The sequence below is a fragment of the Panthera pardus genome, unplaced genomic scaffold (genome assembly GCF_024362965.1).
Source record: "Panthera pardus isolate Hobbes unplaced genomic scaffold, ASM2436296v1 HiC_scaffold_7, whole genome shotgun sequence".
NCBI lineage: Eukaryota > Metazoa > Chordata > Mammalia > Carnivora > Felidae > Panthera > Panthera pardus.
In genome coordinates this window covers 49,175,020-49,199,016 of record NW_026527002.1, presented here as the reverse complement: position 1 = coordinate 49,199,016, position 23,997 = coordinate 49,175,020, and the positions used below count along the sequence as shown (strand labels likewise).

The window sequence follows — 23,997 nt, the reverse complement described above, 5'->3', positions numbered from 1 at the left end:
CAGGAAGCAAATAGTAGGATGTAAATAATAATTTTTATAAAACGAATCTATAATATTTCTCGAATACCTCCACCTTTCAATATCTTTCCATATTATCATTTGTAGTAGGCACAATGGTCCCCAAAGATGTCCATGCACTATTTTCTGGAATCTCAAAATATGTTATGTTATGTGGTATAAAGGAATTTGCAGATGTAATTAAGGTTAAGGACCTTAAAACAGGGATATTATCCTGAATCATCTAAGTTGGCCCAATCTAATTATATAAGCCCTTAAAAGTGGAGCATTTTCTCTAGCTGGACAAAGAAATGCAGCAGAATGGGTACTCAGATCAGAAGCACAAGAAAAATTCAACATGCCATTGTTAGCTTGAAGATGACAGGGGTCACCGTAAAAGAAGGGATGTCGGTCCTAGGCAGGCAAGGCATAGAATTCTGCCAACAACCCGAATGAACTTGGAAATGGAGTCTTCCTTTCAGCTTTTAGATAAAAGCCCAGCCTGATGACACTCTGCTTTCCATCTTGTGAGACACATAGCAGAGAAACCAGCCGAGCTCACTCATATTTCTGATAGAACGGTAAATCTGCACTAAGTTGCTAAATTTGTGGTAATTTGGTATGGCAGCAATAGAAAACTTGATACACCATTGATCAGGCCCTCATCTCTGCTCTAAACTAACTGTCTTACAAAATTTGTCTCCTATTCTTGATCTCTAGACTTTCTTACTGACAAAATCTTTCCAACTCTGACTGTCATGACCATATTTCAAATCCTGCAAAGGCTCCCTACTGCCAACTCTATGGCTTGAACTCGCCGGCCTGACTTTAAGTTCTTTCATTTTGTTGTTGTTGTTTTTAATGTTTATTGAGTGAGAGAGAGAGAGAGAGAGAGAGAGAGAGAGAGCAGGGGAGTGGCAGAGAGAGAATCCCAAGCAGACCAATGACATCAGCGTAGAGCCGATCTCATGAACTGTGAGATCGTGACTTAAGCCAAAGGTCAGCTGGATGCTCAACCGACTGAGCCACCCAGGCACCCCAGACATTAAGTTATTTCTTATCTGGCTCCAACCTCCATTGCCAGGCTCATCTCCCACCATGTGTCAAATACTCTCATATAGACAGCATTTCCGTATCTCTGGGTCTGCTACTGCCCGTGTCTGATGTCCATCCCTGTTCTCAGCATCCTCACAGTTTAAACATTATCCACAGTTTAAGACTTAGATCAACTGCTAGCTTGGCATCAGTGTTGGGAGTGATCATTTCCACTGCCACACTAACGATGACATATTATGAGCACTAACACCTGAACCAATATTAATAATTATATTAACGGTATTGGACACTGCTTTAAGTGCTTTCAGAAGGGCTCATAACAACCTCAAGAGGTGGGGAGATAGAGTCCATTATTTTTAAAGCTGAGGAAACGGAAGTTTGGAGAGGTTGGTTGACTTGTCCATGCAGCAGAGCCTGGGAGATGTGAACTCGAAAACTCGCCAATCTGCTTTCTCCACTCCGCTACAGTTCCTTATAGGATAGTCTCTGTTCCTCTTGCTTGTCCTCATCATGTTCTACTTTGTTTTATATTTACTCAAGCCTACAACTCATTTCTTGTGGGAGATTTTAAGATCCTTCAGTAGAAAAGCTGTAAAAGAGTAAGGACTATGTGCCAAGTTTCGTCTTCCTTGGCACCTACCAAAATGCCTCCCTTGCAAATAGGGTAGTTGATAAAAAATGTTTGCTTGGTGAGATGAATAAATGTATGGTAATGTTTGTACTTTAGGGAAATGATTATAATACTATAAGAATTCGTTAGTCAATTTTTAACAATTCGACTATGAGTGTAATCTTTAGGTTTGGGAAGGGATAATGCAAGATAATTTGCAATTGTAGATGTAAATGGATAGTTCCTAAATAGATAGGTCCTTAACAATAGCTTTCAAGAGCTCTATTTATTTTTTCTATAGATAATAATAAAACACTAGAATGTGAGATGTTCAGAAATATGTGACATATATTTATGTCATCATTTATAGCTTGTTTTAAAGTTTATTTACTTTGAGAGGGGGTGGAGGGGCAAACAGTGAGGCAGGGAGACAGAATCCCAAGTAGGCTTTGCATTGGCAGTGCAGAGCCCAATTCAGGGCTCAAACTCACAAACTGTGAGATCATTGCCTGAGCCGAAATCAAGAGTTGAACCCTTACCTGACTGAGCCACCTAGGAGCCCCTGCTACACTGAAGTTTTAAAAGCTATGAATGATTGGGGCGCCTGGGTGGCTCAGCCAGTTAAGTATCTGATTGTTGATTTCGGCTCAGGTCATGATCTCATGGTAGTGAGCCCCTCATCAGGCTCTGCACTGAATGTGGAGCCTGCTTGGAATTCTCCCTGTCTCTCTCTCTGCCCCCTGCTGCTCACACGTTGTCTCTCTCAAAATAAATAAATAAATAAGCAAACAAACAAATAAGTATTGTTATTAACACAGAGATAATCCTTTAGAATCCGAAAAACAGGCTTACATTTTTCTATTATAAAAAGGTTTGTTTGTTTTTTTTTAAGGAAATGGGCACGACTTGAATGGACATTTCTCCAAAGATATCCAAATAGCCAACAAGCACATGAAAAGATGCTTAACATCACTAATCATCAGGGAAATGCAAATCCAAACTATAATGAGATGCCACCTCAGACCCATCAGGATGGCTGTTATCAAAAAATAACAAGTGTTGGCAAGGAAGGAGAGAAACCACAACTCTGTGCCCTGTTGGCAGGAATGTCAAATGGTGCAGCTGCTTGGAAAACAGAATGGCGGTTCCTGAAAACATTAAAAATAGAACTACCATATGATCCAGCAATTCCACTGTGGGTATGTGCCCCAAAGAATTGAAAGCAGGATCTTGAAGAGGTATTTTTACACCCGTGTTCTTCATAGCAGTATAATTCACAATTGCTAAAGGGTGAAAACAACCCAAATGTCCATTTACAGGGGAACAGATAAACAAAATGTGGTATATAGGTACCATGAAATATTATTCAGCCTTAAAAAGGAAAGAAATTCTGACACATGTTCACAGCATGGAAGGATGTTAAGAACATTATGGTACGTGAAATAACTAGGTCACAAAGGGACAAATATTGTGCGAGTCTGCTTATTATATAAGGTACCCAGAGTAGTCAAATTCAGACACAGAATATGGGATGGTCATTACCAGAAGCTAGAGGAAAGGGCAAAAGGGGAGTTTCTAATGGGTGCAGAGTTTCACTCTGCAAGATGAAAAGCATTCTGGAGATGGTTGCGCAATAATGGGAAGGTACTTTCTGTCACCGCACTGTGCATTTGAAAATGGTTAAGGTAATAAATTTTACGCTATGCGTATTTTACCACAATTAAGAAAATAAAAATAAGGGTTTTCTTTTTAGAACAAATGATGGGAAATTCAATCCAAATCTAAGAAACGCTAAATTAATTTCTATTAACAATAAAACTGGTATCTTTCTTAGCTACTTGTTTACCCCAGCTTGCTACAGAAGTACTTTAACACAATTCATAATATGTTTATAATAGCTTTCACTTACATGAAATATTTTACCTCATCTGTTATAGTTAAGCCACTTGAACTCAGTACCAAAGAATAAATAGCGGCATGATTATCAATACTTTTAATTATAAGGGCTGGTAGTATTATAAATGCTAAAACATTATAATTTTTTAAATGTTTATTTTATATTGAAAGAAAGAGAGAGTGTGAGCGGAGGAGGGGCACAGAGGGAGGGGGGAACCCCAAGTGGACTCCATGCTATCAGCCCAGGGCCAGATGCAGGGCTCAATGTCACTAACTGTGAGATCATGACCTGAGTGGACATCAGGAGTTGGATGCTTAACCCACTGAGCCACCCAGGTGCCCCTAAAACATTATAATTTCAAAAGTGAGGAATATGCCTAAATTTGGCGTTAAACTCCTTAACATGTTATATCCTATAGTGTTAGTTTGAGATTTCTAATAACACGAAAAGGCAATACTGCTATTTAACATCTCTATTATTCTTCATTAGTACAAGTTCTGTTAACAGACCTATGGATTCAGCAAACATTCACTTAGAACTTTAACATACTAGAATAGTGGTGTTAGGTCTTTTTGAATTACATATACTAGACCAGTTGTTTTAAACCTTTTAAAATATCATCTCCGTTTCCCTAAAAAAACTCTTTATCAACGGTACACATGTTCTAAAATAGTTGTATAATACATAAAACACACATTATTTAAAAGAACAAAATGCAACAAATATTTGTAAATCATTATTTCTAATGATAAAGTAAGACTTTATGTTTTCAGGAAAAATGTTTCCAGTGATAGGCATTATAATTTTCAAAACTGTTGGTGTGTTCACCAAACTTTCTTCTTCTTGTTCCTGAGCATTGCCTAAACTACATTTCCCAACCTTTTGTTTCCCAGACTCAGCCTTGTGACTGAGCAGTAGCCAATGAAATACAAACAGACGTGAATTTCCTATTCTAATTCTTTCGCATAAAAAGTTGCGTGTGCTGGCCGTATAGAGAGTATTTCCAAGTTCTTAGAAGAGGGTAAAGCCTCAAGATGAAACAGTCTCAAACCCTGAATGATCACAGAAAGGCCACTGGCCCACTGGGAATAACTGCAGTGAACTGATATTTTTGCCCAATAAATAAAGTCCTTTTGAATTAGGTTTTATATATATATCACGGTTTATATAGTATATATATAGTTTATATAGTATAGCAGCTGGCATTATGTTAGCAATAAGTAGAGTAATTTGAAGGTCTACTTCCAAATTTGGTTTTCTCATACTTGTTTTGAATGATGTCATAATTGAAAAAGAAACTTCACAAAGACATACCATAGACCATATAAAGTATAAACACAGGGTAAGGGGTTCATCATTAATAATAGTGGATGTAAATCTATCTTTTATTAATCTTCTCAATAACTTAGAATTTATTTTTTTGAAAATTTTTTCAATGTTTATTTATGAGAGAGAGAGAGAGAGAGAGAGAGAACGCAAGCAGGGGAGGGGCATAGAGAGAGAGGGAGACACAGAATCCAAAGCAGACTCCAGGCTCTGAGCTGTCAGCACAGAGCCAGACATGGGGCTCGAACCCATGAACCATGAGGTCCTGACCTGAGCGGAAGTTGGAGGCTCAAGTGGCTGAGCCTCCTAGGCGCCTCCCCCAATAACTTAGAATTTTTCAGTGAGCTTCTTGTCAAATCTTAAGAGTGTCACTATACTTCATCATGGCTGATGAAGAGCTTGAGTAGGAATAAAAGTTTCAGGTCTACCTTTTTTGCACAATTGCAATAGCTACTACATTTAATCCACAGTTTCTTTGCAGTAATCTTTTTAAGCCACTTGCCCATTTTCTGATGGTTAACAAAACTAACACTTGCAGAAAGGCATGCAACACTGACCATCTGACACATCCAGACCAACCATGAACACAAGGGTGAAGTATGTACTAAATATTAGCAATGCTTAATTTCTTGTCTTTTAAGTTAAAAAATGAAAAGAAGTTCTATCGTTTTCTTTCCATTTCCCCAGAGAACTTAATCATGCACCCCAAGGAGTACATGAGCTTTTCACTGAAGATCACTATATTTGAAACTATACCAGACACTGAGAAAGATACATAAGAAAAAACAGTCTAGCCAGGAGATAGGCAAATAAATAAATGATTACAGTTATTGAGTGTTATAATTAGAGTAAATGTAAAATCCCATGTAACCTTAGAAATTATTACAAGATGAAAATTAAAGAGCATAATTTCTTGAGTGACCACAGACCACAACGCCGATTTCCACTTAAACTCTGAATCCAAAACTCTTTCAACTATTAAGTTGTTCCCACAAGTATCCTGTCACTAAAATAACAAAACTCTTTTCTGACTTCAATGCTCCCAAGCTATGGTCCTGTTTCTATATTTCCATTTTTTTTTTAATCAACAGTCCTGGAAAGAGCTGTTACTATCTGAAACTTTCAACTCAGTAGTCACTAGTCATATGTGCCTATTTAAATTTAATTAAATTAAAGGTGAAAAAAAATAAAAAATTCAGTTACTCAATCACAGTAGCCACATTTCAAAAGCTCGTCACGTGTGGCTGGTGCTACATATCATATTGGATAGGAGAGATACAGAACATTGCCCACATTGCAAAAGTTGTATTGGACAATGCTGGTCTAGACTACGATAGAGTAAAAATGAAATCTCCAGATCCATACTGTCTGGATTCAAATTCCAACTTCTACCCTTTCAGCTTAGGTAAAATTGGGGAAGTTATTCCCCTCTGCTCATTTTGGTTTTCTCAAAAAATCGTAAAATGAGGAGAGTAGTAATTAATTCCTGCTTCATTACATTATTGTGAGGTTTAAATGATTTACATGTAAAGTGCTTAGAGTAGTCCCGGCACATAAAAGTGTTCAGTAAGTATTAGATATTTTTATTTTTATTCTTGGTATTATTCTTACTGACACTACCTCAACTCCCATTTTTTTAAACCTGCTCCAAAAGGCTTTGTCCACCACTGCAAGGCTTGTCAAGGTTTACCAAATTCCCCATCTTGCCAAATCCAATGGTCAATTCTCAGTCTTCTTCTTACTTGACCCGTCAGAAGCACCTGACACATTGATAAATCTTTCTAAAATGTTTCCTTCATTTGGTGTCCAAGATACCATATTCTTTCCTTTCCTTTTCTTTCTCTCTCTTTTTTTACGTTTATTCATTTTTGAGAGGCAGAGAGAGACACAGCATGAGTAGGGGAGGGGCAGAGAGAGAGGGAGACACAGAATCCAAAGTAGGCTCCAGGCTCTAAGCTGTCAGCACAGAGCCTGGCATGGGGCTTGAACCCACAAACCGTGAGATCATGAGCTGAGCTGAGGTTGAAGGTTTAACCAATTGAGCCACCCAGGTGCCCCCCTCTCTCTTTTTTTAATGGCTTCTCTTTCTTAAGTCTTCTTTGATGAATTCTCTTCTGCTTTCTCAATGTTGGAGTATCACAGAACTCTCTCTTTAGTTTTGTTCTTGATACAAGTTACTTTACAGTAATCTTATTTAGTGCCATGGCTTTAAGTACTACCTGTTGATCACTCCTAAATTACATCCTCAGCCTTGACCTTCTAGGCTCTAGACTCATAACCAACTTACCATATAACAACTGCGCTTAGAAGTCTAAACAGGCATCTCAAAATCAACATGTCTAAAACAGAGTCCTTGATTCCCTTATGAGGCCAAATTGGCTATGATGTCTTACACCAACAAAATGATTTTAAGTTCTCAAAGCATTTTCTTATAAACTAAAAAAAAAAAAAATCTTATAAAAACCTTGTTAGAACAGGAGGTGTTAATTTCTTTTGTCAGAGGAACATTCTACGAGTCAGATATGTCAGGTAGGTTTTTAAAGAGGTCATATTTGATTATCACATATAACTCAGAGTAAGCAATAGAATCTGAGTCTTCTTATTATCTCTGTGTATTTTCTGCTAAGTTATAATCCCTAGCAAGTCATATGTAATCTTTAGAAATGCTGACTTTACAGGTGAGTTTACAATCAACAGGCAAAGGAACACACAAACTAGCATGTGCCATGTGTACTGATCCGTATACCTTTATAAATGCAAATTATTATTTACAATGATTGGTATGATATCATCCAGAATAATTTCACTATTTTTTAGAAAGGTCCCATTTTGCTTTCTACTCATTAGAAGGTAAGTAAGCAGTCTTGTCTGAAAATCCACACTGGTACAATGATATTTATTTTTACAATGATAAAAACCATCTTTGCTCTCTGTGTGCCTGGCTCATAGTAAGTGGTCAATATTTATCAAGAAACCTTGAACAAGTGTAAATGATTATTTAGTTTAATACCACATTATCTCTAACTTCTATAATCTTATTAATGTGTGTTTTACAGGTTCTTAATTTTTTCACTGATAGGCTTTAGGCTTTATTTTTAGACAAGTTTTAGGTTTACAGATGTTTGTAGATTTTAAGGAAAAAATGCAATGAAGTTCTAACCGCTAGAGAAATACAAAAAAATTCAATTTCAATGTCAAAAGGCCAACATCTATCATTTTAGTACAACATAGCTAATTATGTATAAACATAAGTAATTTAAAAATAATTAAAGTATGATCTCTATGTGCATAATTATTTCTATATTAAAATGTAACATTTTAAAGCACCAAATGAAAAGTTCCTATGTCAATTGTCACATTAAACATAGTGAATTACAACCACAATATCAGGAAAACCATCAAATAACTATTTCAATATAAGAGTATATATATATAAGACTCAGATTCCAGAATCCCTGTTACAGTTATATAAAATCAAGGTTAGCCGGGTCCAGGAATTAACGTATCCTTAAATTCTTTTATGTTGCAGATTTTTGTCCTGATTTCTGTGTATTAGAACCCTAGTAATTCAAACATAAATGAGATTTCACCCATTTGCCTATAATTTATTTGCTGTAAAAGAAACACCATATTACACGCTTTTGTTTGTTTGTTTGTTAAGTGGAAGATATGTTATTATTTCCAAGATACCAGGGATTTAATGTTTAATTATCAACAACCATTTGAAAAGACGTTGCTTTGACTCACAAATTTCTTAATTGCTAACTGTGGCTTTTCTGAGTAGGAGTAGGAGTGCTGTATCTAATTTATTTTTGCAGATGTGATTTAGAAACGGAATTTGAAAGTAGCAAGGCTTTGAATATCTTCACTATCAGCAGAAAATTCCTCCATCCCTGCTGCTGGAGAATATTGCTGCTTGAAGTTTTAACAGGAAAATAAAAACTGCAGTCAGAAAATTGATACTACTGGTAAATGCTGCTTACAAACTGAAAAAGAAGTTAGGTTGTCAGCAATAAAAGAACTACATTATTCACACAACATAGGAGGTGTCATCTTCATGACGGTAACTTGCTGGGAATGGAAATTAATTTGGCTGGTTCCCTCTTGAGGAACCTAAAGAAAGCAAATATCTCACAGATCAGATCATCTTTACGAAGCATCAGCAACAGGCAATCCCGCCACCACAGCTTAACTCCTCCCTGAGGAGCAAAGACTGTACACGCGTCTCGAGAATGGGGGCCAAGGTTCACTTCAAAGCAGGTTCATTGGTCACTGAAAAACAAAGTTAGTGTTTCATGTGCAGAAAGGTCAACTAGCTTAAAATGGCCCCATCTCTCTGGAACATGTCATCTTCCATTAATTACTGCGATGAAATGAGCAAGAGAAGAGAATACGTATTTTAATTACAGCTCAAACATGAAGTCAAAAGTAACATAAAAATGCCTACCCGTTTGGCTGAGCTGAGAAGCACTGCGACTCTTCCTGGAGAGGCCAACAATAGCTACCATTTTGGCCCCAATGCTAGAGCGCCGCTTTTTGCCGCCGGTGCCCAGGGCACCCACTGCGGTGTCAGACTGGCTGCCATCGTTCTTCTCCAGCGAGCACATGTCTCCGCTGATGCTGGTGCTTTTGGTCATGTTCTTCCCTGAGATGCCGACTTGTCTGCTTTGCATTTTGGATGTAAAGACACTGTAGGCCGATGGATCATTAAAAGGGAGGACAAGAGTGAAAAGGAAAAGACAGAAAATGTATTTTAGATGAAACATCTGGAGTATAATTAAATCATACCATTTATGGGACACATTTTTAGGATTTAAAAACTTCCAAATACCATGGTCTTGAATGGGCTCTACTATTCAGGGTCAACCTAACGCAACTATGTAACACAACTATGTAAACTCACGATTTCACTTCACTCAAAGAAGGCACCGGTTTGCATGGCCATGGGGGGGAAATATTCACAGAAAATCGGGGGCTTATTTAAGAGAATATACTATCCTGCAAGTACAAATATGCTTTAAAGCAGCCATACAACAAAGGGAGATGCTTCCAAAAGCACTCTTCTCTGATATGGTTTACTACTGCCTTCAAAAAGAAATTAGTAGAGTGGGTGAATCTTTTAAAAAATAGCAAAAATGACAGCATCCACTGCTAACAGTGGCCTTTCAAAATAAGTTTTCTTTATCTCAAAAGATTTATAAGATTTATCAAAATAACGGTTACATTTTCTAACAGGGATTGATGTTTCATTAGTTTTGAATTAAAAAATAAGTTATTTCACTTTATGTAATTTCATATTTATCATTATGTCTATATTCCAAAGGATAAAGAAAAGGGAGATTGCATTCATTTGAAAGAAAAAAAAAACCTCATTATCAGTTTTCTACACAATGTGATCAAGAAGCAATCAATGAATCAATGAAGCATGTGAGCTGATTGATGATTACTGATTACTGATGATGATTACTGATTAGCTGATTACTCCCATTGGGAGTGTTAGTAGTGATTACTGATTACTCCCATTGGCAATAGTCAGGAGACTAACACGGCCAACTAATTAAAGACAGGACCCTTGATTCTTCTGTGATTACTGGGATGTGGTAGGAAGTCAAGCGGGGTTTGAAGAATCCAGAAGCAGGCTATCCAGCTGGGCCCCCCCAAACCTGGAAAAATGTGAAAGAAGCAGCCTGATTGCAGGTACGGGAAGAGTTATTTATAGGTCATTTTGATTTGGGATTAGAGTCATGGTTTTTGCCTTAATTTCATACTGATAACAGGAGTGAATAACACATAATTACAGAAACAAAAGAAAAAAATCAAGAAACATTAGAAATATCTTTATGTATCATTTAAAGAGTGAGAATTGGAAAACTGACCTATTGAGGAAATGCACTTAAGAGGAGACACTCCAAATGCACTTAAGAGGAGAAAGGCCTAGTATAAAATTTAAAAAAAAATTTTTTTTTAAATTTATTTTTGAGAGAGAGAGATAGCACGAGCAGGGAAAGGGCACAGAGAGAGAATCCAAAGCAGCCTCCAGGTTCTGAGCTGTCAGCACAGACCCCGACATGAGGATTGAACTGGTAAACTTAGAGATCATGACCTGAGCTGAAGTCGGTAGCTTAACCAACTGAGCCACCTAGGTGCCCCCCAAATTTAAAAAAACATATAGTAAACTGTACTATTTTACCCTTCACATTAGTTTAAGGAGAAATGAGACATAAATAGGCCAAAAGACAGAACAGTGTATATGCTTCTATAATACCCCAAATTGATAACTTTCAAGCTTGTTTGATGTTGCTATTCTTTAATAAACAACAATAGAATAAAACAGAGTTTTGGGGCAAACAGATGTGGGCTTGACTTCCAGTTTTGCTGTTACTTAACTGACTTCCTTAGAAGAATTAATTATTCTGAGCCTCAGATTCCTCATTTGTAACATTAGATTATTTTATTTTCCTTTCTTACCTTAGAGAATAGAGATAATATATATAACTAAAGTAAAAATTTAATAAATTAAAATAATAACAATTTTTATCAGGGAATATGGGCAACAGATAAAATAAGGCTAAAGCTCTTCAGTTTTTCTTTAAAAACTTAGCTGTATTAATAGAAATGATTTTGTAATTATAAACTTAAAAACTTTTGAAATTAAAATGTCTGCAATGTCTTTAATACAGCCGGCATTATATAATGGACAATAGACGGCACTGAGAGTCAGGAAATCTGGGTTTGATCTTTGGCTGACTCATTGGGGAGGGTTGTTAGCCTTTCTGAAACTTAATTTCCTCACTTAATAAATGAGAAAATGTAAGTAAAGCATTGAGCAGAACGCCAGACACATAAGGGCTCCAAAAATTATTCTCCCCTTCCTTCTCCCTATTATTATCACCCCCTACCATCACCACCACCATCATCCATTGGGCATCCATTAAACATCTTGAACTGGCATATCTGTAAGGTTCCCTTAAACTATTAAATGCTTTGCTGCCTTATGATGTTTCTTATTCTGTGGATTGTGGGCAAATAAACACAGAAATGCAACCTATGATTTTCATAATATGCTGTCATCAGAAAAGGCATGGCATAGCCTTTAAAAGTTAAAGTTTAGTTTGAAACTCAGGCTTTCAAAATAATAACATACTCCATATAACATGTCAGAATAACCTAGTACTCCTGTCATGTAGGCATCTTTCTCTCAAACATATGCCTTTCTAACAGAGCCACTTAAGCTAATATCTACCAAGGAAGAAAAAGATATACTCACAAAATACTGTTTACTGTACCTTATAATTTTTGCATTTTTAATTTTCACAGTTGCATATAAAAGTTATAAAGAACTTGTCCAAAATTAAGCAGGATACAATAAAATACTAACTAGAGCTGATAAATCAGTTTGTAGATAAATATTTTAATGACAATTTGGTTCTACGGAAGTATACTCCTCTTCAACCTAACAACTTTGATAATGCATTATCTACAATAAAGGGTTACTAAAAGTTTTGTAAGATGGATCTATTCTTCATCTTCTAGAAACTTCGAGATCACCAGGAATGAGTTTTGAATAGTTGCCCTCCAGTGCTATGTTTTGAGAAGAAGGAGACTGAGGCTAGGGTATCACTACTGGTTTCCTGGACTTTCCCTGCTCCTCATCACCTACACCTACAAGCAAGCAAGCAAGCTATCAAACAAAATGTTTAAAGTTTTGTGCCTCTTGATTCATGGAGTACCTTGCTGTAAGAAAAAGTCTGTAAACATGGGTGATCATTTGGAATGCTCAGTGTAGTTAAGAAAGCACAGGTCTATTACATTATCAATTACTTTAAAAAAGACCATTTCTAAGGATCTGGTGATACAGTACATTTCCAACAATGCTAGTGGGGGTCTCAGTGATGGACTTCTGAAGGACTAGCTGGCAATATGTATCAAAAACCTTAAAAAAAAACAGCCTAGTTTTTAAACTATTGATTCTACTTTTAGGTACATCCTAAAGGAAAACTTAGAATGTGTACAGATTTAGCAATAATATTTGCTGCAGAATTGACTATAACAACACACTCATACACCCAAGGGAAAATCCCATAAGTGTCCAATAGTTAAGGTATTAAGTAAGTTATGTTCATCAATAAAATAGAGTGTACCTTTGAAAATGCTGTTGTAAATAAGTATCTATTGAAATCAAATATGTTTTTGATATAGGGGGAGGGATAGAGGAAGCAGATATTTGCAGCTAGCTTTGGCTGGTCCGCATACCAAATATGGATTTACCCTACTGCTAGGGGTCACAGATCAATTCAAACCCCATAGGTTATCCATTCTTTCTTTTCCTTCTTTCCTTCCTTCCTTCCTTCCTTCCTTCCTTCCTTCCTTCCTTCTTCCTTTTCTTTCTTTCTTCTATCTGTCTATCTATCTATCTATCTATCCATCCATCCTTGCTAAACTATGCAGTTACGGAAACCTGGATTTGTGAGATGATCTGTGATTTCCCTGCACAAGAGGCAAATAAAGGGAATATGAAAAATAAAATTATATGTTCAGAATATTATGTTCTTATGGGGGAAAAAAGTATAAACGTACACAGCAAAAGATCTAGAAGGATATACTGTGCACAGTGCACTAAAAGTAGTTTCAGTGTTCTCTCGTTGGTAGTTCTGCTTTTTAAAGCCATTCTTTTTTTTTTTCTATTTTCCTCCCCAAATACATAGCAATAAGAAAAAAAATTTAAATGAAAAGAGTAATCAAGGACCAATATATGTTTTTCTTTCACAAAGGTCAGATTATTCAATCCACATTGTTCATACCATGGGCTAAAGGTATAACATGGCTCTCAAGCCAATACCAAGAGATTACCACACAATCATCTTGGGTGTTGATATAGGATGCTCAGTTCTGGAAAGAGATGCAGCATTTCTATATTTCTGAATATTGTCTTATACATATTTTCTAATTTTTGACTTTAGAAAAACTGTATACTTAGTACCCTCAGAATAAAATAGGTAAAATTGCCTGTGCAAGTGATCTATTTTATGACATAATTATTATAATTGTTAAAATTGTACTCAGAAAGATTTTTTTAAAAGGCAAATTTAGTATATTGTCAATCGTTAGGAGAAAGGTGATGAAAGGTAAGAGAAATATTTGTAGATATTCCTCAGAGACTTAAATGGCAATACCAGGGGTTATATGAGTATGTGATTAAATTAAATGAAGTTTATAGGCCATAGGGCCAGAAGTGTTCATTAATAGTTTGGATGAATAGAGCTAAGTAGTTTGGCTTAAAATAATAAACAGCAAACACAGGACAAAGACAAAGCCTGAGTGTGTGAGAGTAAGGGCACAAGAGTAGCACTGTAAATAAAATACATAGTATGTCAAAAATATTTCATCATATTGAGAGCTGGGAAGGTGGTTAGGAGAGACTTAGCCAAGGTATTAGAGAGAGACTGGAGGGATTCAGAATGTTGCAGCCACAGCTACAGAAGGCCCAGCAGCTAATACAGTGGAGTATGAGAACTGCAGCTCAGGAATAGAAAAGGTACTTCTGGATAGGATGTAGACAGATACTTCTAGGAATGGATGGACTTATAACATCTTGGGCTAGGAGGTGGTGCTAACAGAGGGCCTGTAGGGCTCAAAAGGTAGAAAACAATAATAATAATAATAGTAGAGTGGGAGAAAACACACCCAGTGAGACTGGCCAAGCTCTCAAACATTATAAGCACCTTGAAAGGTTTAATTCATTTTCCTTCCCATTGTTATGTTTCTGGAGCAGGTGCCAACAACTAGCCATGTACCTGCCACTGTGATCACTCATTCTTGATTCCCCCGTTGCCTGTCATTGGGCAGATGTCTGTATTATAAAGTGTCATTTCTTGAATTCTGGCATGTTCCTTGGGTGCTGGAAAGAGGGGTAATAAACTCTGCTCCTGTCCAAAGTTCCCTTAATTAAAAATTTTCTCCTTATTAAATACTACGCCTTTCCTAAAATGTGGAACTTGAAATTATTATTATCCTAATTTATGATATAATAAGCTTCATTTCATTTGCTCAAATGACCATCTATAATTTTAGGGTAGGAAAGTAGTAGTCATTTGTTCAACCAATGTTTTTATTTAACATCTATCTCCACAAATATAAAGATAAAAAAATGATACGACATAGTTTCTCTTAATTAATTTACTGGCAAATATCAGCCATGTATAATGCAAATATGGCTGCACAACGACATGGTCTTAGTTTACAATTGAAATTCCAATGTCCAACTCCAATGTCAAGAAACCTTAATTAACAATTCAAAAAAACATCTTCCTCTGAAGAGTATGTAAAAACTGAGTTTCCTATACTAATTCTTTGATTTCTGGAAATGACAGAAATTTAAAATTTAGCATTTTTAATAGTATTACAGTACTATATATAAATGCATTCAATTAATATACTATAGTATCTAAATATAGTATCTAAATGTTTTGGAGGGGATGTATGTTTGTCTATGCCATAGAGGTGATATCCAGAGTTAGGGAGAAATATTTTGCTAATTAACAAAGTATTTTTAGCCAAAAACATCTGCCTCGACTATAGGCATTAGTAACAGAGCTGTGTTTAAGATTTTAAGTTTTGGGGAAGGAAGGAAGTAGGGCCTCAGCGCTCACAGAGCAGGTTGCTACTTCATTAGTATGGTTTAAGGAGCACCATGAAGGCTTGTAATCTCCAAAATTCCTTTCCCAACTTCTTGCTAATGCCTAAAGTATTACTATGTTAAAGATTTCTTTAAAAGAAAGAAAGAAAGAAAGAAAGAAAGAAAGAAAGAAAGAAAGAAAGAAAGAAAGAAGGAAGAAAGATTTCTTTAAGGGAAAAAAAGATTTATTTCTTAGTTGGAGGTTTGGTCCTTTATAACATGTCGCTACCTCCATGATTTGATCATTCATCTAGTGTATGTTTACTTTGTACTGACTATGCGGCAGTTCTTGGAGTTAGAAGTACAGCAGAGAAAAGGGCCGAGAATGACCCTGTTTTCATGCAACTTTCATTCCTATTGTCATGGGGAAAGACAATAAATAAGAAAATAAATGCTAATTTTAGATGGTGATATGTGATCTAAAGAAAATAAGGTAGGGGTACCTGGGTGGCTCAGTCGATTAAGTGTCTGACTTTGGCCCAGGTCATGATCTCACTGTTCATGGGTTTGAACCTTGTGTCGTGCTCTGTACTGACAGCTCAGAGCCTGGAGCCTGCTTCGGATTCTGTGTCTCCCTCTCTCTCTGCCCTCCCCTGCTCACGCTCTGTCTCTCTCTCTCTTCCTCTCTCAAAAATCAATAAATATTTTTTTAAAAAAAGAAAAGAAGGTAGAATATAATGATAACAGGCACTGGAAAGTTTGGGGGAAGGACAACATTAAATAGGGTGGTCAAGGAAGGCCTCTCTGAAGAGGAGATGACTGAGCTGAGTCCTGAATGCGGAAGCCAGTCATGCTAAGAAAGGGTGATCTAAACTGAGAGGAATGCAAGTGCAAATATCCTGAGGCCAAAACAATCCCGGTTGTTAGAGGGAATTTATGAAACCAATGTTAACTGAAGAAGGCAGGGATACTAACATAAGACGAGGTCAAGAGAGAATAAGGCCTGGATGTGATCAACAAATGTCCTGTCCTACTTACCCTTATTTAACTGCCTATTCAGATATTGCCTCAGAGTGGCCCTAAGTCTGTGAGGACATACACTGCATAGGTGGTTGCACCAAGATATCTAGAATTCAGACCAATATTTTATCTCTATTTATAACATTAAAGGTCATGTTGGAAAGAACACGACTCTCTTCTTTAAATAGGGACAAATTTATGAAGAAAGTCTATAGATTTGAAAATTTAAGAGGACACAACTGGCCTTTAAGAAAACAGCTACTGAAGCCAACAAGTTGACAAAGAAACTTGGTGAAACAGAGTGGGAGCTATTACGGTGGATACAATTTTGAAGAGCGTTGAAATTGAAGAGAAAGAAATGGTAAACTCACGGGAGTATCGAAATGAAGAGAACAGTCACGAAATAAGGATTACTAATATATTACTTTTTTTTTTTTAGGCAAAATCAGAACTTGAGGGGAGAGAAAGATTAAACAGAAAGTTAAAAATGGATACAAAATATTTCTTCAAGATGGAAAAATACATGAGTTGAAGAACTCACGTGAAAAAGTTTGATTTAGCACATTAAACTTTTATGCTTCTTTGCTCACTGGCCCTCCTTTTCCTAACCCAGCAAATGAGAAGGTTAGAGATTATTAATAGACTTTAACCTCTGAATTTTTATGACTATAATACCTCTGTTAATCTGTTTTTTTTTAATTAATTCCTTTCAAATCTTCATGGTCTTTTTCTTTTTCTTTTTAATTCGGCTTTTCCTATTGTTCCCCACAATTTTCCTTGGTGTATGATTTTTAAGCAAGAACATCTTTCCCTTCACAAGTGTTCAGAATGAACTTTACAATTCTAACCTATCAATTCAGTATGTGTATCATCCTCTTAAATTGCTTTATTGTTTCATCCATACTTTTCAGCTAAACCCAAGAATTTTTATATGTAAATATTTTAGGCAGGAATAGACTTCCCTCTAACTCATTTCCATTTTGGCTTCTTCTGATTTTATTACATGATTACACAGTATTTGCTATACCATAAAAAGGTCCATGACAAATATCCGGAGGTATCCTTACTGGCCTATAGCTTCAAGCATCAGTTTACATTTTCCACCATTCTTATCAATATTAAAGGAACACAAATAGTTAAGATTTTGTGAAACTAAAAAAATTGAGAGCTTTGATTTATTCTTGCTCCAACTCTATGTGTATCAAGTTTGTAGAGCATTTAACAGATGATGACTATTTTGCACTACTGAAATGATTACACTAAATAAAAATTGACATTATGGCTTTAAAAATAATACAGAAAGCTAAACCATAATATGAAAATATTCTTGGACTACAACTTACCTAGCTCAAATCAGACATTATGAAAATATGCCTGGACTGCAATTTTTACCCAGATAAAATGACTAGATGCTGTGTTTCACAATCTATAAAAGTGTATGAATGGCTACATCTTAAGGATATTAATTTCCTCAGACTACAAAGTACCAAAGACATTAGTCCCATATTTTGAAAAATAGTGGATGCTCTGAGTTTTTTGAAAGCTTGATTACAAATCAAATCCAAATTTTACAAATATGCAGCATTTCAGAGTGAGGACATGCTTTAAACTTATTTACCTTGATGAAATCTAATTATTCATTATCCATATAACTTCCATAGCTAATCAAATCAAAGTTTCAAATTCACAGAAGAATCTACAACAATTTCTGGAGTCCCATGGGATTAAAAAAAAAACACCCAAAACTCAGTCCACAATTTTTTCCCAAGAGGCTAAATGTATAATATCCATACATTCTTCCTTTATATTTTGAAACAGCAATGCTTTTATTAAAGTTGGGTATGTTTTCCTTAGAGCTGGCTGACAATAACCAAGAAAAGACCAGTAGTTTCTTACCCTTTTTTTACCTTTCTTAGCAACTGTTAGGTAGAATGATTTGTAGGGCACCACTGTTCCAGGTTCCTAGAATTTGTGGCTTTATGTCACATTATTCTTCTTAACGAGCTCTGAATTATTGCTTGGAAAAGACACGCCATTTTCTTTTTTTACCATCTATCCTCTTTACAGCAGGGCACAGGAGACTGGGCCACAAGCTTTGGAAATGTCAGGGAACAGAAGCACATTGTGTTTTCTGAAACAGTGTTTCAGGCCTGTTGCTTGCTTGGGAGAAAAAGAGGGCTCTGGGCTTAGAAATAAAAAAAAACAAGAAGGGGTCTTTCTTTCAAGAGTACATGCCGACAGGCCACAGTTACAGATATTTAAAAATGTCTAAACAACAAAGCTCCAAGTGAAATTTTAAAATATTTTTTAACTCCGTTTTTTAGTGGGCATTAAAAATTGTCTATTTGTGTGAGTGTGTATATGCATACGTATGTGTACTGTTTATATTTTTTCAGGACATTTCGATGTTTTGACAACTTAAAAATCTTCCTGGCTGGAAAGACCTCGCTTTTCCTGGGGCTAGCCAATTGTCAGGGATAGCAGACATGCCTTTGATACGCAAATTAGCCAAATTCCGAGGCCTAGCTCCTCTATTTGGCTTATTCACATTAAGCCCATACTTTCCCGGCCCTAATTCGTTCCAGTGCCAGGTACCAGGCAATAGAAGTCCACTTCTAGAGCCCAAAGCCCCGCCAGAAGGAATTCCTCAAGTTTGCCAAACTCAAACTGGTTACTCTGCCCTATCTCGTCCTTCCAGCCCCCAAATAAAGGCTCAAGCCTTAACTCTTGCCTGACTCCTGCCCCTTCTGCCTCCTGCCTACACTGCTGCTCTCCCGTGCGGCCCTACCTGGCGTGACACGCCTCGTGGTTCCTGGGACTTATTATAAGCAACTCTGTTTTCCTGAGCTTCTCCTGCGTCTCCTCTTGTGGCCACACTTGGCTGATCATCACATAAAACACTGACCAGGATGTATGTACATATGTATAAAATGAATGTGCTTCTTTTCAAGGGCCATGGTTTATAGTCTTAGTTAATAAATTTAGAAAAACAAGATAATAGGAGTCATAGAGCAAAATTCCCAGGGAGCTTTAAAGTGTAATAATGTGTAAATTATTTTGTGAAGTGTAAGTGCTGTATCTAGCTTAAGACTTAAACCTGCATATTTTAAGTTGAATGTAGGCATTTCATGTGGAAAACAAAATACTTTTATGCCAGGTAATCCTTTATTTTTTGTTAAAATATACTTTTCTTGCCTAATTAGATGAATACTGTATTAAATTTCCCAAGATTATCCCTTTATTCACCACTAAAGAAAATTTTGCTATTCTTTCATGTAAAAACATGCAAATACCTGAGTTAACTTAGAATATTTGCTTAGCTTGTATTTGTGCATGTAGACAATGTTCCAGTCATTGTGATTCAAGTATGAGTTTGTTTTATATGTCACTCGGAAATCACCACGAAGAGATTTTAATCTCCTTTAATGATTAAAAGGACAGTACTATTTTGACACGATGTGCTTGGTCATACATAATCTTCCTTGGAACATTTTATTTTTTTTAAAATTTTTTTCAACGTTTTTTATTTATTTTTGGGACAGAGAGAGACAGAGCATGAACGGGGGAGGGGCAGAGAGAGAGGGAGACACAGAATCGGAAACAGGCTCCAGGCTCCGAGCCATCAGCCCAGAGCCTGACGCGGGGCTCGAACCCACGGACCGCGAGATCGTGACCTGGCTGAAGTCGGACGCTTAACCGACTGCGCCACCCAGGCGCCCCTTCCTTGGAACATTTTAAAAAACACTTTCACCTTGTTAGAAATCTAAACTTTTTTTTTCCTTCCTGGATTCCAAGTCAGTCCCACAAAGATTGCGGATTTCTGCTCTGGAATGATGTCTCAGAGTATGCACCCTGCTGGTCTTTGAAGATTAGGAAATCAGAGGAATTGGAGTAGACATAGGAAGGGAAATTAGGAAATTGTTCAGTCTATAGTGTTTCAAGTTTTCCTACTATTATTATAAATCCGAAAGACATAAAGAATAACATGATAAAACTATGCAATATGTTCCATTTTCTACACACCAGCCACAGTGATTTTTTTCTAAAACATGAATTGGGTTATGTCACTCTTCTGCTAAAATTTTTCAATGTTTTCTCATCATTCTTGGGAAAAATCCAAAATCCATAAAATAGAAGCTATTAGAAGAAATTCCCTTATCTTCCAACTGATAGCCTAGAAACCTAATTGCTTTTGTACACTTTTCTTTTTGCTCTCATAACAAAAAAAGTGCCCCTTCTCCTTGCAAATGTCAGTTCTTCCAAGGAACTCAGGACCCCATCCTCTTTCTCCAAGATCCTACAAGACTTTGCATAATGGACTTCCTCTTTTACGTCATCTCAGTTTTCTTTATAAACTACTTTTCAACCACAGAAGCCTCTTTTAAATTCCTGAGAAATGCCAAGAACTTTTCCACCTCAGGACTTTCAAATATATTGTACTCGAAATATTCCTCAGAATAACTTATGAAATAGAAACTATTATAAGCATACAAGAAGAATGTGAAGTACAGAAAGGTTACGAGGCTTGCCTAGGGTCTCATTGCTTGTAAGTCATAAAGCTGGTATTTGAGCAGTCTGATTCTAGAACACACACTCTTAGCCACCATACTTTACCAATACTTCAAAAAGATGGCAACAAATTCCACTCAGCTTAGAGTAGGCGTTGCCAAACTTTAGCCTGCATCAGAATAATCTCTGGAGGGCTTGTTAAAACAGATTACTCTGCCCCATTCCCAGAGTTTTTGATCCACCAACCTGGAGAGGTGACTGTATTTTTGCATTTCCAACAAGTTCCCAGGAGATGCTGCTGCTGTAGGTCCAGCAACCATATTTTGAGAATCGCTGGCTAAGACTTACCTAGTACGACTATATGTTATGTGAAAAGATAGTAAGCCTTCATTTGCTGATTGGTAAATGACATTCAGGACACTCCTTTTGTTTTGCCCAGTTAAAAGACTTGCATTTACTACCTGCCTAGAAGTAACTGCTACTCTACCTCTCTTCAGAGGCATGGTGCTACATTGTGGTAATTCTGCTCACCCATCCTATTTGCCTCAGTCAGGGATTTTATAAACCCCCCAATCAGAGGTTCATTTTATCTCTGCCTATCCAATCCACATTTTTGCTTTCATGTCCTCTTATAATAGTAGGTCAGAAAAAAGGTAGGGTGGAAATTCAAGTATTTTGGCCATTACAGGATAGTTCTAGGTTTTTAAATGATTAGCAAAATTAGGTTAATATGTAAGGATGTAGGCTTATGAAACCAGAGTTCTGAGTGTAGGACTATATGGCATCTGTCTTTAGACAAAAAATTTAATCTCTGGTCTCAGTTCTTCAACAGTAAACTCAAGGGGATGAATGTTATGGAATGCAATATAATTCTATCACAGAAGACAGAAATTCTAAAATGACCCAAAGAGAAAGTTGCAGAGTTTTTTACTAAGACTATTAAGCTTGAGTAATATATAACATGATTATTCTATATAAGAAAATAACAAAAACATTAAAATGCATTTATCTTGGTTCTAATTATATCACATGAAAAAACAGAAAAGATGGGAATGCAAGCTGGTGCAGCCACTCTGGAAAACGGTATGGAGGTTCCTCAAAAAACTAAAAATAGAACTACCCTACGACCCAGCAATTGCACTACTAGGTATTTATCCAAGGGATACAGGTGTGCTCTTTCGAAGGGACACCTGCACCCCCATGTTTATAGCAGCACTATCAACAAGAGCCAAAGTATGGAAAGACCCCAAATGTCCACTGATGGATGAATGGATAAAGAAGGTGTGGTATATATATACAATGGAGTGTTACTCGGCAATCAAAAAGAATGAAATCTTGCCATTTGCAACTACGTGGATGGAACTGGAGGGTATTATGCTAAGCAAAATTAGTCAGAGAAAGACAAGTATTATATGACTTCACTCATATGAGGACTTTAAGACACAGAACAGATGAACATAAGGGAAGCAAAAATAATATAAGAACAGGGAGGGGCACAAAACAGACGAGAGTCATAAATATGGAGAAAAAACTGAGGGTTATGGGAGGGTTTGTGGGAGGGGGGATGGGCTAAATGGGTAAAGAGAACTAAGGAATCTACTCCTGAAATCACTGTTGCACTATATGCTAACTAATTTGGATGTAAATTTTAAAAAATAAAAAATAAAATTAAAAAAACAAAAAACAGAAAAGGAGAATGAAAATTTTTCAAAATTATTTGAATGTATATATGAATTTGTAACCGAAACAGAAAATGTTTATAAGTTTAGAAAACTGCTAGCTACAAGCCTCTAGCCTTGCCCCTCCAATCATCAGTTACAGTAACATTAATACTAATATAATAATGTTAATGGCTGCTACTTATCTAATACTTTATACTGGACTTTATGCAAAATACTTCACATACTTTCTCTCTAATCCACATAACCATATGAAGGACTATCATTTCTGTTTCAAAGACGAGAAAACTCAGTTTTATGATGATCTCTTACCTGTAAAACTTCTGCAAAAAATTTCTTTAATGGCTCCTTCGTTTATAAAACAAGACAGAAACCATTGCATGGCCTACAGATGAATTATGCTCTGACCCATGCCTAGCATTTCAACTCCGTCTCCTTCTCCCTTAGCTCTCAAACTTTATGCTGTAGAAATACATGTAGTGCTCTAAAATACCTACATACTTTCAGCTTCCTGCGCCTTGACATCCACTTTTCTTCTCTCTCATAAACACCCTTCTTCACGTGGCCACTTGGCAAGCCACCATAATTAAGTCATTGCTGGAACAAGAATTCTTCTGGGAAGACTTCCCCAATCTCTCTCTCACCAGCTCAGGTAATTTTGACATGCTTTCCATGATGTCAACTGTATCCACAGTAAGACTTTGCAGCAATATGTTCCACAATAATGTGAAATTAGATATAACACGATTGCCAATTTGCTCCCATTTTCTGCCTAGCACCTGCTGGCATGATGGGCTCAAATTCTCTTCTGGAAGGGGGATGTGGTGTGGGTGGCAAGACTCTTGAGCTCATTTGAGAAACAGGGTAGTTTGCCCAATCCTCTACCATGGGCTGGGAAAACCAACGAAGAGATACTTGTATTCTGCCACTATACTGAAGGTCTCAGTGAGCCACAGAATTCAGAATCGCCTTCATTTTTGGTATTTTTACCAAACAACCGATGCCAGGTAGCACCAATTGCAACTGGAATCTGGGCATTTGGGCTCATGTAGCAAGACTGGTGGCTGTCACAGGTTTACCCAGATCACTTAATGAACCTAAAGACATGGCAACATTGCACTAGACATGAGTTTTTGAATGCAAATTATAGTGTTTTCTCAGGGTTTTATTATATCTCCACTATAGAAATCCTATTACAATTGTGGGTTCTCTTCTCACGGAACTTGGATAGTTCATTTTGTCAGTGCACTTCAGCAGCTTAGTTAGTACCTGATATTGGGCACTAAAT

The 23,997-nt window shown here is 36.7% G+C and overlaps 1 protein-coding gene across 49 annotated transcripts in view; it reads right to left on the bottom strand.

Moving 5' to 3' along the window:
* RIMS2 (regulating synaptic membrane exocytosis 2) overlaps positions 1 to 23,997 on the bottom strand; it is a 601,231-nt gene that overhangs the window by 80,896 nt on the left and 496,338 nt on the right. For 37 of the 49 annotated variants that reach the window (XM_053896431.1, XM_053896433.1, XM_053896465.1 and 34 more), the window contains one exon: positions 9,334 to 9,575. The exons of the other annotated variants lie outside the window; for them this stretch is intronic. In XM_053896431.1, the coding sequence (XP_053752406.1) occupies positions 9,334 to 9,575 (242 nt within the window). The remainder of the gene's footprint in view (positions 1 to 9,333; positions 9,576 to 23,997) is intronic. 49 annotated transcript variants of the gene reach the window in all.